General features: G+C 40.7%; 1 protein-coding gene across 3 annotated transcripts in view; it reads left to right on the top strand.

Moving 5' to 3' along the window:
- tmtc3 (transmembrane O-mannosyltransferase targeting cadherins 3) overlaps positions 1 to 10,879 on the top strand; it is a 44,071-nt gene extending 33,192 nt beyond the window's left edge. For all 3 annotated transcript variants that reach the window (XM_078256516.1, XM_078256515.1, XM_078256517.1), the window contains 3 exons: positions 315 to 484; positions 1,608 to 1,834; positions 7,923 to 10,879. In XM_078256516.1, the coding sequence (XP_078112642.1) occupies positions 315 to 484; positions 1,608 to 1,834; positions 7,923 to 8,797 (1,272 nt within the window). In that variant the 3' untranslated portion in view covers positions 8,798 to 10,879. The remainder of the gene's footprint in view (positions 1 to 314; positions 485 to 1,607; positions 1,835 to 7,922) is intronic.
- The last annotated feature ends 5,549 nt before the right edge of the window (positions 10,880 to 16,428 follow it).

Genomic DNA, 16,428 nt, shown 5'->3' with positions numbered 1-16,428 from the left:
GGAATTCTAAGTAATGACAACAAAATTGTCAGTGCAGCCACATGACACAAACCTTCAGTGATCGCACTCCACCCCCGCCCCTCCTCCACGCAGTTGCTAGTAGCCAAGGAGGACACGGAGGATTAAAAAAAACATGATGGATTTTTCAGCTCATTAGTTACTAAATATTGCACATTCGATTAATCGCGGCCTTCGCGATTAGCATTCTTTCAAATCAATTTGAAAACGATTAATCGTTCAGCCCTAGACAGACTGTCATCAAACATGTTGTGGATGACTTTCCAATCAAGCCTTCTCTGTTGACCACTCATCAGGTTATTCCTGGGAAGAAGTATGCGACACGTGTGGCCCCTAACCATCTCAACGTTTATATAAACTTGGCGAATCTGATCAGAGCCAACGAATCAAGACTGGAGGAGGCTGACCAGCTCTACCGACAAGCAATCAGCATGAGACCAGACTTCAAACAAGCCTACATCAGCAGGCAAGACTTAACTTTGTATCCATCAGATGTCAGTATTTGAGCATGATTTATCAACCTTAAAACACATAACAGGACATACAACCATTTTAAATGTTGTTCATTTTGTTCTAACTGTGTAGTAGCACAACATTTTATATATATTTTTTTAAATCATTGTTAACTAACCTTTCAACAGTTTGTCTTAAATGGGCTTTTTTGTTTTTGTCCATATGTATATTCTGACCTTTGGAGTCACACATTAGGCAGATCTACAGTGCTGTCAGTAATCTTTTGGACAGTGAGACATTTTTGTTGTGTTGGCTTTCTTCTTCTATCTCCATTTTCACTCAAGTGAACATGCACTGCCATTCAGACTCGAATATCGCTTATTGCATATTCTTGTTTGCTTGATTTGACCTCACCCACTGTATGGACAACTCATTGATAGCTAGTAACAGTGTGTAGTGTTTGTACGTAAATCAGGTAAGGTGTAAGGTGCTGTTTTGTTTCAGTTCTACATAAGTGAGAAAGTTAATCTTTGGGATTGAATTCCAAGTAACTATTGTAGTTTAACTGTTCCATTACTAGTCACTACTTTATAACATTTTTGATTAAACAAAAAAACAAATGTGCATAACATCCTTTTAGGCTTCTTATTTATTGTTTCATTAGCAAGCGGTCCCTCTGGAATAAAATCCAAATTCTAACCGTAACCGAAAGTACACTGACATGCAGCTCCATCTGCAACCGAGTAATGACATGATTTATTTTTATCCACATCAATCCCCGTTATCCATTGGAGGGAAAAAGTTCCAAAATATAATATTCAATACCCTCTTTAGATCTCAGATTCTAGATCCCTTTCTACTTTGTAATTAAGGTCTGTAATAAGTGCTACAGTGTCTCTAGATCCTTGTTTCTAGTTATCACCTGCACCCAAGCATGACAAAAATGCTGCCTACACTGCTTGTCTGGGCTTTCTGGTATTTAGGGGAAGTGGACTTTGATTGCCAAAGAAAAAATAGGAATTATATTGAATATTTTATACTGTAAATCACCAATCCTGTAAAATATATAATTGCCATGCTTTGACTCCTGATCGATTTTTATGTGCTTTTAATTTGTGAAATTGTATTTGTCTCAGAGGGGAGCTGCTTCTGAAGATGAACAAGCTCACAGAAGCCCGGGACGCCTACCTCCGAGCCTTGGAGCTTGACCCCACCAACGCTGACCTGTGGTACAACCTGGCCATCGTCAACATTGAGATGAAGGACCCATCAGAAGCCCTGAAGAACTTCAACCACGCCCTGGAGCTAAACCCACGTCACAAGTTGGCGCTCTTCAACTCAGCACTTCTCATGCAAGAGTCTGGTGAGTGAGCAGGGTCCCCGCAGGTCCTTAAAAAGCCTTAAATAAAATTTTCGATTTTTAAGGTCTGAAAATGTCTTAAAATCGTCAATTTACAATAAGGAGGTCTTAAATTTCATGTGGGACCGAGTCCGACTCGTCATCCTTTTTTTGTTTTCTTTTTTTTTTTTTTCAACCGCAATTTCACCAGCGCACCGTCTGGGGGCAGCACTTCGATCTATGTGGGTGCAACCTGCATCATTCCATAGATGACTGACGAGTAGGTGATTGATGAATGCGTTGCGTTAATGATTCGCCACTACGGCATTTTGGTTGAAGTGAAATCGCAAGCATGGGCAAATGTTTGTTTAATGACAATTGGTTGGAGGACGAAAAGTATCGGGGGTGGCTGAAGAAAACAGCCTGTAATCATGAAGGAAGGTGTGCTTTATGTAAAAAGACGATACAGCTGGGGACAATGGGCCACATAGCGCTAAGGCCGGACAATATATCGATATTATATTGATATTGTGATATGAGACTAGATATCGTCTTGGATTTTGGAAATCGTAATATCGTAAATGGCTTAAGTGTTGTCTTTTCCTGGTTTGAAAGGCTGCATTACAGTAAAGTGATGTCATTTTCTGTGTTACCAGACTGTTCTAGCTCTTCTATTATTTTTACCTTTACCCACTTAGTCATTATATCCACATTACTGAAGATTATTTATCTTAAATCTCATTTGTGAAGATATTTTTGTTTAAGTGCCCATATTATGAAAAAAATCACTTTTTCTGGGATTTGGGGTGTTATTTTGTGTCTCTGGTGCTTCCACACGCATACAAACTTAAAAAAAAAAAAACATCCATGCTGTTTTGAGTGAGATAGGGTTTCTGAATGTGTCCTGCATTCAGTCTCCGGGTGAGCTGTTCAAAATCTGCACTGCTTTCTACGTCATTGGCTGAAACGAGGAGGCTAACCGCTAGCATGCTAGTAGTGGTTAGCCCCCTCGTTCTCAATGGCAAAACACTGCTACCACACACACGAGTTCACTATAATCTACAAAAGAACTACTTACATGGCCCTGTTCTGCAGGTATTCCACACAAAGTTTAATCTTTAAGTGCGCCCTCGTTTAGAAGAAGTCTCCCGGCTAATCCTGCCTTGTACTGACTGCAGTTAGAGAAACAGCTAGCTGATGTGATCCTTACCTAGGTACTGGGCATGTGCGACTCCCATAAAAGATGGTAGAGAAGTGAGAGGTCTCACTCTGTAGCTAAAACAGAGACCTGAACACACAGGGTGAAAAGAGGAGCTGCAGCAATGTGCAGTACAACAAAAATATGGTGTTTTTTGAAAATGAAACCATGTAAACCTATTCTGGTACAACCTCTAAATACAATTATGAACCTGAAAATTACCATAATATGGGCGCTTTAAAGCACCAATTGTCAACCCTATAATATCGCCACAATATCAACATTGAGGTATTAGGACAAGAATATCGCGATATCTGATTTTCTCCATATAGCCCAGCCCTACATAGCGCTTGATTCACACATGAAAGCAGAGAAGCATAAGAAGTATGTGTTGTCGCAGGCAAGTAGTTTGCCCATAAGTATCTTCTGATCTACACAGTCAACCATGTCAGGGTCAGTGATGGGAGTAACGCATTACAAAAGTTATTACAGTAATGTATTCCTTTTTAGTAATATAATGTATTACTAATACAATTTTGGTAATATTATACCCGTTACAATCTCAGTAACGTGACTTACAACACATTTAACCCAACATTTAGGGGCGTTTTTTTTTCTAAGAATTCACCAACACCGCAAAACTTTTCGGCACAGAAAAAAAAGTGTTATTTCCTGTTGCTGGATTTGATGGTTGAGATGACTGCAGAGACAGATACATTTGCGAGATGGACATTATTTTCAGGAGTTATTATGCTGTGTTGAAGCGAGCTGTCCCGTCATTGTTTCCGTGGTCAGATCCAGAACCAGAGACGGTAGGCTAGTGACATCTGTGTCCTGTCAGTGCCGAAAGCAATGTGCCCAAGCAACAGAGAGATAACAAACATGTCAAGAATTAATGTTTAGTCTTGCTACACGTAATATCATTACATTTGATCAGCGGTGGAAAGTAACTATACCGTAGGCTACTTCGATTCAATTAAGGTGCTTTTGAGTATTTTCATTTTCTCCTACTTATTAGGCTACTTCTACTCCACCACAAGAGTCAAGTAGGCTATTGTACATTTTACTTCACTATTTATTTTATAGCTTTAGTTACTTGGCTGCTTCAGATTAATAATACAAAATAATATTAATAAATTATGGTGTATTAAAGTGGATAAAGATGAGACTTTATTGAACCCGCGGTGAAATTCACAAGCTACCTGCCAAGTCATACTTCCACTGTTATTTTGGTGAAAGTAACTCAAACAAAAGTAGTTTAAAGCATTAGAATTCAAAGACAGTAATATTGTAATATAACTATTACTCTCAAATGACAGTAACTAGTAATCATCAATAATGTATTACATTTTGGAAGTAACTTGCCCAACACTGGTCAGGGTTGTAAGGCGAATCAGCACTTGGTTTGTGTCCTGTCTTGAGCGTGGTTCTGGTGAGCTGTGCCGCACTACGCTTCGCCACACCATTCTGTGTTGTGTCGCGCTGAACTTTTTTCAGGTTTTTTTGTCGTGGTAAAGTCTTACATTTTCCTTTTTTAGAGGACTTAAAAAAAGGTCTTAAAAAATGTGCAGATACCCTGGTGAGGTCTGTCGAGAACCGATTCCTACTTGGAATCGTTTAAAAAAAAAAAAAAAAAAAAAACAATTCCAGTGGAATCGTTTGGAGGATTTGTTTTCAAATCTGATCATGGGTTCCAAATTTAACATGCACAAATTTTGGTTTCCATAGCAGCCAGGCGCTTGTTGTGTTACAGCCATGGAGCACAGTAAGCGGCGCTCTAGTATGACTTTTTTTTTTCACGTTTTGAAAAAGCCCAGTAAAACTGCAACCCACCATTGAATCAAAATAAAACTTTCCTCTTATTTGTGAAATAAGCATGTGATCCGTTTCAACTCCACCCCTCAAAGAATCGGAATTGATAAGAACCAGAATCGAAAGGAAGAATCGCAATTGGAATCAGAATCGTTAAAATCCAAACGATGCCCAACCCTAGTCAGGTTTGCAATGAAAAAAGTGAATAGTTCAAATCTAAACCAGTCTCTGGCTGGAGTTAACGTAACTTGCTAATTAAAAGCACTAGGCACTTATTTAAAGCCTTTTTCACGCCAACTGGTATGAACAAAGATAATAACTACCTGATGACATGATGACTGATTGATTGGTTTTTTTTGTTTCGGTTTTGTTAACTGTTGTGTCCAATTATGATTGTACTGTATATTCAATTATTGTTAAGGACCCCCTCGAAAACAAGATGGTGCATCTCAAGGGGTTACTCCTAATAAAGACATTTTCAACATGTTAGCTTTAGGGTGTAACCAGGTTCTTAACAATTGGCCCTTGTATGCAGTGAACCCTTAGCTTTTCCAACCCTTTTTTTTTTCTTGCTGCAGTGATCATGCACTCATTACGACCAGCACATTCCTGATGCATGTTGATCCATTGCAGAATATATATTTGAAGAGCACTTTGGGTGAAACATTGTATGTACAGTTGTTCAAACAGAACTGACAGAGATGAGTCATTTAGGGAAAAATAATTCTTGCCGACAGAGCTTGTTTTGCTTTTCCAGTGTGCTCACCTCAGCATGAGTCTTGAACTGTCAACCTTTAAAAGAGCAAAGGTGAAAAGGTTTCATTGCTACTTCATGAGTCAAGGGGTTTACAAAAGTTTGGTGTCCCCTGCTGGAGCTGCTGCCCCTGAGTCCCGACCCCGGATAAGTGGCCAAAGATGGATGGATGGATGGATGGTTAACTCTTAAAACATTCATGTCTAAATTGCTAAATAGTATTACGCAACATGCTCCATGTGTGCCAAACTCATACAGCCAGCTTCCTCCATTCTGCAGATTTTATTTTTTTAATTGGATGTATCACATTCTTGAAATGATTCTCTTCAGTCACAGTCTTATGAACACATAATTGTCATGTGTATGAGGTTGTATGGACATAAACCACACCATTGTCTGTGTAATAAGAGATTGTACATTGAGACATGTACATGTGATAAGATTGTTTTTACATTTTTTACTGCATTCTCCAGTAACTCTATCATTTGTGTGGTCGATGGTTTATACTCGGCTATCTCAACAGAGTTCAACAAAGAGTCACGTGACACACTGCAGTAACCCTAAAGTAGGGGTGGTCACGGTTTTCGGTTCTGTACGGTTCTTGTTATTTTTTCTTTTAATCTTTAACACTCCAGAAATTAGCATATTGAACGCATGTTGCACAATACATGCACACAGTGGCAGTTCTATCCATTGTTTTATTTCCGCTGTCATCATAGGTAACATGACATCCAAAATTTTCCCACACGCCAGACTTATACAACGCTAGCATCCTCCAACTCCAGGCAGCCTTCCTTATCTCTTCCACTTGACATTTCTGCATGTGACGTGACCTGCAGCGCTCCACACTCCCGAGGAGCGGTCGGCTCAGCGCCTCTCAAAATCTGACGAAAATCTTTTAAACTGACCTTTGTCGATCAAAAAAACAGACAGATTCAGCAACTGTGTGGCCTATTCCTCGCTTAAAATGTCAGAAACACGTTTCGGTGAACTATTTTCGTAAAATACGAGATCGTATTCAGAACGAGACGCCATTAGAGTCTGTTTTGAAATTCGTGGAGCAGCAAGAACCACGTGACGCGTTCGTCCAATCAGCTGCCATGTGTTGCGTTCGTCACGCTCATCGCCCTCGTCGTTTCCAGTAAGTGTTTTAACATGGGTGTCGAAAGTGGGCACTACCGCAGTAAGTGGTTAGTGCTCATTAACAGTGTACTGACGAACCGTGCGACGCACACACACTCCAAACCAAGCGGTTCGGATGTTTTTTCATGAACCGTACCACCCCTACCCTAAAGGTAGTGACACACTTGCGTCAGAGGACTCCATGACCAATCTGATTGGTGGAGTGCTAACCCGGAAATGACGAGCGGAACAACCTTTGTTGATCTGAAATGAAGACAGATTCAGCAACTGCACGGCCTATTTCTCGCTTAAAATGTTTTCAGAAACACGTTTCGGTGAACTAGCTTCGTAAAATATGAGATCGTATTCTGAACGAGCCGCCATTATGCCCGGTTGAAAAATCCGGAGACCCACGTGACACGTTCGTCCAATCAGCTGCCAGTTTTAATTTTTTGGGCGACAATACAGATTAGCGCCATCTGCTGTTATGGAGACATATTAGACGCAAAGTCGGCGTCGCTTCGGTGTGTTCTGAGGCACTTTTTGGACCTCGGGGAGCCGAATGATCAGTCCGACTGACTTTTCTGCCGGCGGTTGGCCGTCGGGTTATTGTGTCAAGGGCTTAACAGTCAGTACAAGCTCTCTTAATTATTTGAAGACATGTTTGGAGAGCTGGGTTGTGTTTGTCACCTAATTCATCTATTTTTAGATTTTCTGCAGCAGGTGGCCAGGTGTTAAAGTGGGCAGATCTCCAATAATGCCACGTTATTTTCTTCTCATTCCTCACCTTTTTACATCTGCTACTGTATGTGTTTACTTTCCTGAATTGCACTTGAATTTGACATTTTAGGCCTTTATTTGTGACAGCTTTGAAAGGGGAGGAAGAGAGGGAATGACATGCAGGAAAGTGCCGCAGGTCGGAATCGAACCCACAGCCACTGCGTAATGGACTGAGCATCTATCTATGGATGGGCGATCTACCACTAGGTCACCCAGGCATCCAACAAGCTCCACTTTTTTAATTCCCCCATTCTCTATGATCTGTTTTTTTAACGTGAGAGCATGGTTTGGCCCAAACTCTGACCTTGATTGTAACGTTGATTCAAAACATTAACCCTAACCCAGGCTTTAAAGATCTGTAAGGCAAGACTATGTAGTTGAATGTTAGTAGTGGATTATAAAAATAAATAAATGACACCTTATATTATGTCTGCTTTCTGTTGCAGGTGAGCCAAAGTTCTGGCCTGAGGCCAACCGTCGTTTCCTGATCTACGTAGAGGAGGAGCCTGATGATGCCAACGGCTACTTCAACCTCGGCATGCTGGCCATGGATGCCAACGAAAATGCTGCAGCTGAGCGTTGGATGCGTAAAGCCATCAGTTTGCAAGCAGGCTTCCGCAGTGCCCTGTTTAACCTGGCATTGCTTTACTCTCAGTCCAAACGTGAGATGGATGCACTGCCTGCGTTGGACGAGCTGCTGCGTCACCACCCAGAGCACATCAAGGGCCTAATCCTGAAGGGTGACATCCTCATGAATCACAAGAAGGACACGAGTGGCGCTAAAGCCTGCTTTGAACGCATTTTGCGCATGGACCCCACCAATGTGCAAGGCAAGCACAACTTATGCGTGGTCTACTTTGAGGAGCGCGACCTGCTGCGTGCCGAGCGATGCCTGGAGGAAACGCTGACCCTGGCGCCAAACGAGGAGTATGTGCGGCGTCACTTAAGTATTGTACGAAGTAAAATGGCTGCCATGAGCGCAGCAGGGCAACCACTTACTTCAGCAGGGGGAGGCACCATATTGGCTAAGGAGGAAAAGCAGAAGAGAGTTAAGGGGGGGGCAGAGGATGTTGCTGAGGTTGAGGAGGAAGGGAGGGGTGCTGATGCTGTTTTAAAGGGGGCTGGGAATGAGAAGAATGTGCGGAAATCCTCTACAGAAAGAGGTGGTGTGGGCATAGAGCAATCAGAGTCTTTGGACAGCAGCCAGTCTGACAAGCGGACTAAGGGTAAGTCCACTAAAGAGATTAAAGATATAGAGAAAAAAAGGGCAGCTGCCTTGAAGAGACTAGAGGAGATTGAGCGCATATTAAGTGGTGATTGACATTGTCGTAATTTATAGCAGGACTTCTTTTATAGAGCTCTTTAATGCTCAAGGATAAGACTGCATTCCCCCCCTTAGAAATGTGTACTCTTAATCAGTTGTCATTTTATTCCTTTTGATTTATTCATTTGTTTGCAGGCTGCTCAGCATGACCCTGTTGAATTAAACTAATCATGTAAAGAAGGGAAATGTTGATCCGCACGTGAAACTGATGTAACGATAAGCACAAAGCCAATTTGGGATAATCTATTTAAAGCTCATGGCAGATGCCAATGTGTGTGCTTCATCTTCATCACATATCAAAGATCTGCAGTAGTTCTAAATACTAGTTTTGTTTTTCTATGTGTAGTCATTGTTTATCACTGGATTTTTTTTTTCCCCCACTAAGAAGTGACTCACTCTTGTGTGTTATTGTTTTTTAAAACAATGATTGTATCGTGGACAATTAAAGGAAGTGACGTGTTCTCCAGATTTCCACTCGACAGGATGATATCTGCAGAGTTGGCACCTCAAAATAACCCTAATCGCACAGAGAGCAAAAATAACCCTCCACACTAGATCACTACCAGGCTTATGTTCTGTTGCGTGCTATGATCTTTATTGATCTCACTAGGCACTTCCTGCCACTACTACATCAGCCTCTGTGCTCACAGCTGCCTTCACCGCAATTTCATTGTGATCTCATCTGTAGACTATTATCTCACTCTCTTTGTCACATTACCCCCTCGCATATCCAAGCCTGTCTCCCTCCCATCCTTGAGACACAACAGCCACAGATGAATGTTGACCCCGCTTTTCTTAGTAAACTACCCCATACACATACATACACGCTTTGACCAAGGCAACACCCATTTTATGTGACGGTCAACGATGACGCACGCTCATCCCCAACGCCAGGCTTCATCATGTGTTCTTCATTTTCTAGTTCCTTACCCTTCACAGGGGGAATTTTCACAGCACATTTGCAGAAAACGATCTCCACATTCATCCTGCTCCACAGCGATGATGCTGTTTGGGCTTACTGGCACTAACATTGGGATGTTCCACATTTTCAAGTTTTTGTAGTAGCCTTTGTATTCACTTTCATTTACACTCGTGATCATTCTGAGTCAAAAATACTCTCTCTCTCAAACAAATCTCTCTGTAGTTACTACCATCATTTAAGAATGATGGGGGAGAGTACACAAATTAAAACTTGAAAAGAATTTAGAAATGCTCAAAACTTCCCACTCTTGTTTCCTCAAGACCATTATAAAACCCAGCGTAATTAAACAATCCTCTGCTCTGATTGACACCACTTGAAGGAATAGGAGGCCAATAACTGATTTTAAAAAAAAAAAACACTTTTGTTACTGCACAACTGATTAACGGCCCTGAAAGTCATGAACTTCACATGAGCAGACTTGTGATTGTAGCTGTGAGGCAGCTCAATTCATCACGTTCATTACAAAGCAAATGTACTATTCTTCCTTGCGAGCTGATGTTAATGTCTTCACAGCTCCCATTGTATTCCTGTTTTTTTTTTTTTCTTCACAGTGCAATAATTTGTTTCAGTACAATGATACTCTGCTCAGTCCAATTCTTGATAGTGGAATTACAAGATAGCGGTTACGTAGGTACGTGCGTTAGCAGCACTGTGGTGGTATTAAGGAGCCTTGCTATGCATTGACCTTGTTCAGCCCTATGTACATATATGTATCCAGTGTTATTTATTATGTTTATATGCACTGCGAATGCTGTAGATCTTTTTTGTTTACCACTTACAGTATGCTTTAAATTCATGGTGCATTATTTTGACTATACATTTTCAATTTGTGTTGCACTTGTAAAACATGTCAAAGATGTTTTTCACTTTTTAAACAACAGAATCACGTCAGTGTTAAACATGTATGAAATATTCAATCAACTGTCTGCCCCAGAAAGTAGGTACAGCTGTGAACGACAAAACCACAACGTTTTCTGTTTTGCCTCATTTTGCTGAGCAGCTGATTTTTGTACGATTTTGAGATTTCCTTTTTTTTTATTTCATAGCCCTTGGTGGTGGGGGTCTAGGTTATTAAATAAAGTGAGAATACAACTCAGTGTTTTTGTTCTACTGTCCGTTTGCAACCGATACCTGCAGCGTTCCGGTTTGTGTGCTGCAGAAGTCAAGAATGTCAAGCCCGGTGCCCATCCAATTTAATAATCCCAAATTGGAATCCAATGTACCAAAAGTATGCCATTGTTAGTCTCTTTGACCAATTACATTTCCGATGTAATGCAATTTACAAATATCTAACGCAGCTATCTATCCATTGACGTGATGCGACTTCCTGCACTGATGCAGTGAGTGTCTGCGAGGAAATGTACAGAAAACTAAAGGGTTTTGTTTGTAACAATGTGTTTTACTATGCTCTATTTACAACATTAGAGAAAGCTAAGACACATTTATTAAAGTGATTTATATGTACTCTTTGCCACGCTGTGAGCGCCACAAATGAAAGGTCATTGTATTGGGATGAATGCCGAAATCTCAGAAGTGGGTATCTCAAAAACCTTGACAGATAAAACCACTTGCATAGTTGGGTCTCTGTAAATTATAGTATGGTCTAGACCTACTCTATCTGTAAAGTGTCTCGAGATAACTTGGTTATGATTTGACACTACAAAAAAGTTTATTGAATTAAATACCAAGATTGCTTTTTGGCCAATGGGTCTCTTTTGCTCTCCACATGGACTGTTAACCTGCAAGCACTCAAACCCCGCTCAATCGTGAAGACTGATAACATGGTACTACTTTGACTACAAACATAAACCAGGAAGGTTCTAATACCAAAATCTTGTAATGTTGCCTAGAGATTCTGCATTAATATGCAGATATCTGTTTAGAGATTATTGACAGGGTAATCAATGTATAAAAACAGTACGGTAATTACTTTTTTTTATTATCTTTTGGGCATTTTAGGCCTTTATTTGTATAGGACAGCTGAAGACATGACCGGGGAGAAAGAGGGAATGACATGCAGAAAAGGGTCAGAGTCGAACCCGCAGCTTTGAGGAGTACACCTCTAGATATGGGTGCATGCTCTACAAGGTGAGCTACCCAGAAGCCTTACGGTTATTACTTTTGAACAGTGTGTGAATGAAGCATCATTAAGAAGCTGTGCGCTGTCCCTGTCAAAGAAATAAAGTGTTGATCCAATGAGCCGAGCCAAAGCCAGATCCGTCAGCTTGACTTAATTAGTGTAACAGTCAAGCTACCAGTCACAATTGCATCATGATGTGCTGTTATATAGGCATACTTTGCTTCAGGGCTTTTGCTGTCACACACGTGCTGTGTTTTGTCATCTGAGGCTTTCTTGCCAGGAAATGGAGTATGTGAAATGTTGCATTCAATGTAAAACATATGACTTTCTGGGTTCATATCTGCTTCAAGGGTGTCAGACATTTTTGATTTTCACTGCCGTTTTCCTGTGAAAAAAACCTATTTTCATAATTCTAATCATAATTATTCTGTTGAGTAATCGATTTTATTCGTATATATAAATTGTCAGAAAATAACTTAAAGTGCCTACAACTTGCTAGTGTTGCCCGACCAACCGTTGAAAAATGTTTGCCTGATAAAGATTATTAAAATTAGAATCCTAGCATTACTGCTTTCAATTTTTGAGAGCTTAAAATTCTAATAATTTATCAGCCGATATTCTTTGTTTTATTTTGTTTTGTTTTTGTCACTTAGCACTTAAAGTTACAACCAACTGAACGTTAGGACTAGTGCACCATTAGACATAAGCCCTGTAGGTGTAACCGTTTATGCCTATCATGGAGTAGGCGTAAATTGGAAAATCAGACTAGCATAAATGGTAATAATATAATAAGGGACAAAATAACAATCACACAACCAGAAAAGAAAAACAAGGATGGCAGAGCGTCAGAATATATAAACAAAAGGCATGAAGACTACAGTCGTCCTTGACTAGACAAAACCACTGGACGTCTATTCTGACAGTGAGCTGATTTAGAAGTTTCGCTTAGGGAGGCAAAACCTAGTCTGATACTGCTCCATTGGGCTGTGATTATGGGGCAGAAAATGCCTCTGCACTCAGTTGGATAGACCTACAACCATATCCCGTAGGAAGGACGGCAAAAACATCTTTCCGATCGACAAATGCCTTGATCGCGGTTCACTGTTCCTCTTTTAAAATGAATGCGCTGTCGATATCTTTTATAACGGTCGCAATGGCGGAATCTACATGTCTCAATTCTCCAGCGGCAACCATTTTTGGCTTTTTATATGTTTTAATTTCTTCCTCACGTCTCATATCTCGAGAACCTTTCATCCGATCTACTTCACACTTGGCTTCCTGGGTATCCAATGAACTTGGGGTTTGGAATTTGGAGCAGTTTGAACAGCCTTGGATATTGGATATTAATAAACTAGATAAAACACAAATGGCTGCACAGTAAAGGTTGAGAAAAAAAAAACTAGGGCTGTCAATTAAAAATTTCTATTTCTAAAAGTTCTATAGTTAATCGCATGTTTTATCACATGATTAAAATTCTATTATTTTGCATTTCAGAACTGTTTTTACCGGTAAGTACATATTAACAATGGAAAGCAGTTCTTACCAGTATATCTTGATTGGGAATCAAATGAATGCAAAGAAAGTGACTTTATGAACTTGACTATTATTTATTTACTGTAAACAAATGTGTGAATCTGTCATTATTGCACAATTCATCCAAGTACCTAACTAAAACACCACAGCAATTGACTGAGATGTAACACTAACACGTTGCTTACACAGTACAAACAAAATGGTCCAAAAACCAGATGCCACAGCAGGACATTTAACCTTTACATTTTTAACAAGGATTGAGAACAATTGACTGAGATGTAACACTAACAACCACCGTTAAGGCAAACGAGTGCAAAGTCCAGCCAGAGTCAATATAGTGTTTAGTAACTCCTAAATAATGTTGATTACTCACTGACGTCGAGTGATCACCGGTTAATGAGACAGCGTTTGCACTTGGCACGGCAGCAGTTCCAGTTTAGCTGCTTTCTCTGTGTCATACAGGCTGTGTATGGTGAAACTACTCTCCCCCTCAATGGCAGTGTATAAGACGGGTCAGAACATGCCAACCGTAGTACGTCTTTAAGACCAGAGTCCTCTACGATGCTGACAGGTCTGCAGTTAGTTGCCACCCGTTTTGCAAGAGCTGTAGTAATTTTTTTTGATTTGGTTTCATCCACAGGTCGGCAAGTAGCACTCTCCAAAATACTGCTTTGCCTGAGCCCGCTAGCATCAAACTGCGTCACGTTAATATGCTTAGCTCGTAGGTGGTAGCTCAAGCTTGACGTGCTTCGGTGATATTTTAATTCGGCTTTACACAATGTGCATATGGCTTTCGACTTGTCTACTGAGCCGTCCGGGAGTTTTTTTTTTAAAAGAAAAACACCATTCAGAAGTGTGTTGCTGCTGTCTTTCTCCATGCCGGCAGCCTGCCTGCATTCTGCAGCAGAAGATGTGTTATGAAGAAGTACGGCAGCGCCAAAGGGTCAAAATAGTAGCCATTAGGCACGACGCAAAGCCATGCTGGCATGCGATTAATGCGATTAAAAAAAAAAAGTAATCGCATGGCGTTGGCCCTTAATCGCATCGCGATTAACGCGTTAACGCTGACAGCCCTAAAAAAAACACTGACATAATGCTGGCTTCACTTCTTCCGTGTATACCCTTCACAATGAAAGCCCGTCTTAAAGCCCTATGTTGCAGGTTAACCACCACTGTCGATTAATGGGTACATAAAGCACTCAAGATATGTATATCATTTTAGAAATGTCTCCAAATAGTGTTAAAGGCCAGTTTTTGTCATTTTTGGTATTAGCGGAGAGGTTTTAACGCAATTCTGTGATGACGTAACTTTGGGGAGACGTGCAGGAGACTAGCCTCAGGGCCGTTTCACATTGTACGCACAAACGACAGCGCTGCGCTTATGAAACCCATTATTGTCAATGGCTTGCGAGCGCAAGTATAGGCTACGACTACAAGTTCGAGGTCGTACAGAGACCTTGGACGCAAAACTATGCTGTGGAAGCATATTTCACCATAATAGGCATGCCAGCTGTGTAGATTATTGTAGCCTCTTAATTTAAATCATTCAGGTTTGTTTTAGCTATGTGAAATCAACATATATGTCTCCACTGAAATACAATCCTAGGTTACATTTTTTCTCAGTTACTTTGGTGCATTTGTCAAATCATAATTGCATTTGCACAACAGTGAGTGCATTTCTTAAAACAATTGGTTTAAACCTGAAAAATCGTGTATCTTGCTGGAAATCTTTTGTTTGTGTCCAAAGCACGTACCAGTGAATGTGTCTAAAGCAAGTATTTATGAATCAAACTGACAAGTCCTTACGCCATTGTTTATACCAAGATAGTGAAACTGCTTTGTGTTGTTGACACAACTGAGAAGAACTGTAGCCTACTGTTGTGAGCTGCGAAAACCAAATACCAAGTTGATTATACAGCTCCATACAGGTATTTGTAGGATATATTTGTATTTTTTATAAAACAAATTATAATGTATACTCTTTATTGATCCCCAATGGGGAAATTACAATTTACACTCGGTTGTTATTACACAATAATAATATTGTATTTGTATGTTTATATGATGTAAAATATGTTTGGACTGATTGACACAAGTCATGTTCATTTTCATTGAAGTTCACATATAGGTATATAGGTAGGTATATGGCCTTTACACAGAATAACTACCCATTTCTAAATGTGTAAGCTCCAGTTTTGGAGGAATCAATTGCACATATGCATTAACAAAGTGTTTTCCAGAGAATGAATGATGCATGTATGAATGTAGGCTCATATCTTAGCTTTATTATACCCAACTGCAATGACTGCAGACCTCTTATAAGTATATAAACATGCAATGACACATAGTGTTGAAATGCAACATTTTATTTAGAAATGAAAATAATCCACACGTCTTCATCTATTTAGAGGAGGAGTGTAAGAAAAGGTGGAAGAACCTAAGGGACAGGTACATAAAGGAGAGGAGACAAAAAAGTGGTGCAGGGGCAGACTTGGAAGTACTTTTCAATACTGTCTTGTCTGGAGCCACACGTCAGGGAGAGACAAATAGCCAGACGCTCCGTTGTAGAAATGGGCTTTCGGAATGTTGTTCGCAGCCGGGAAATCGTAGGCCCGACTCTCGTCAGCAGACTGTCAAACTGCTCCCTGTTGAGCCGAAAGTACCCCTGGAACCGGTCACAGGGAAAGCGGGGCTCCTTCACCAGCCGGAATTCCCCCAACTCCTCTCTGGACCTGAGGATCTTGTGCACCCACACCCTTTTTCCTGCTGCCTTCCTCCGTCTTCTCCTCACAACCAGGGCAAGTGCCGAGGCTTTCTTTTGTTTCAAAGACAGAAACATCGTCTCCACTAAATCATTACTGTGTATCCACAATGTCACATGTACTGCACGTCTGATGTAAACACCGGACGCAGACGTGACGTGCATTCAAATATTGCCGCATGTATGACGTAAATTTGCGCTGAGCCCGGCGGCAAGCACAACAAATATAGTTGGGAATAGGACAACCTAGCGGTGAGCGCAGCGCATGCCGC

The sequence above is a fragment of the Sander vitreus genome, chromosome 8, assembly GCF_031162955.1.
Source record: "Sander vitreus isolate 19-12246 chromosome 8, sanVit1, whole genome shotgun sequence".
Lineage (NCBI taxonomy): Eukaryota > Metazoa > Chordata > Actinopteri > Perciformes > Percidae > Sander > Sander vitreus.
The sequence above is the reverse complement of the archived record's forward strand: the minus strand, read 5'-3'. Positions and strand labels throughout refer to the sequence as shown.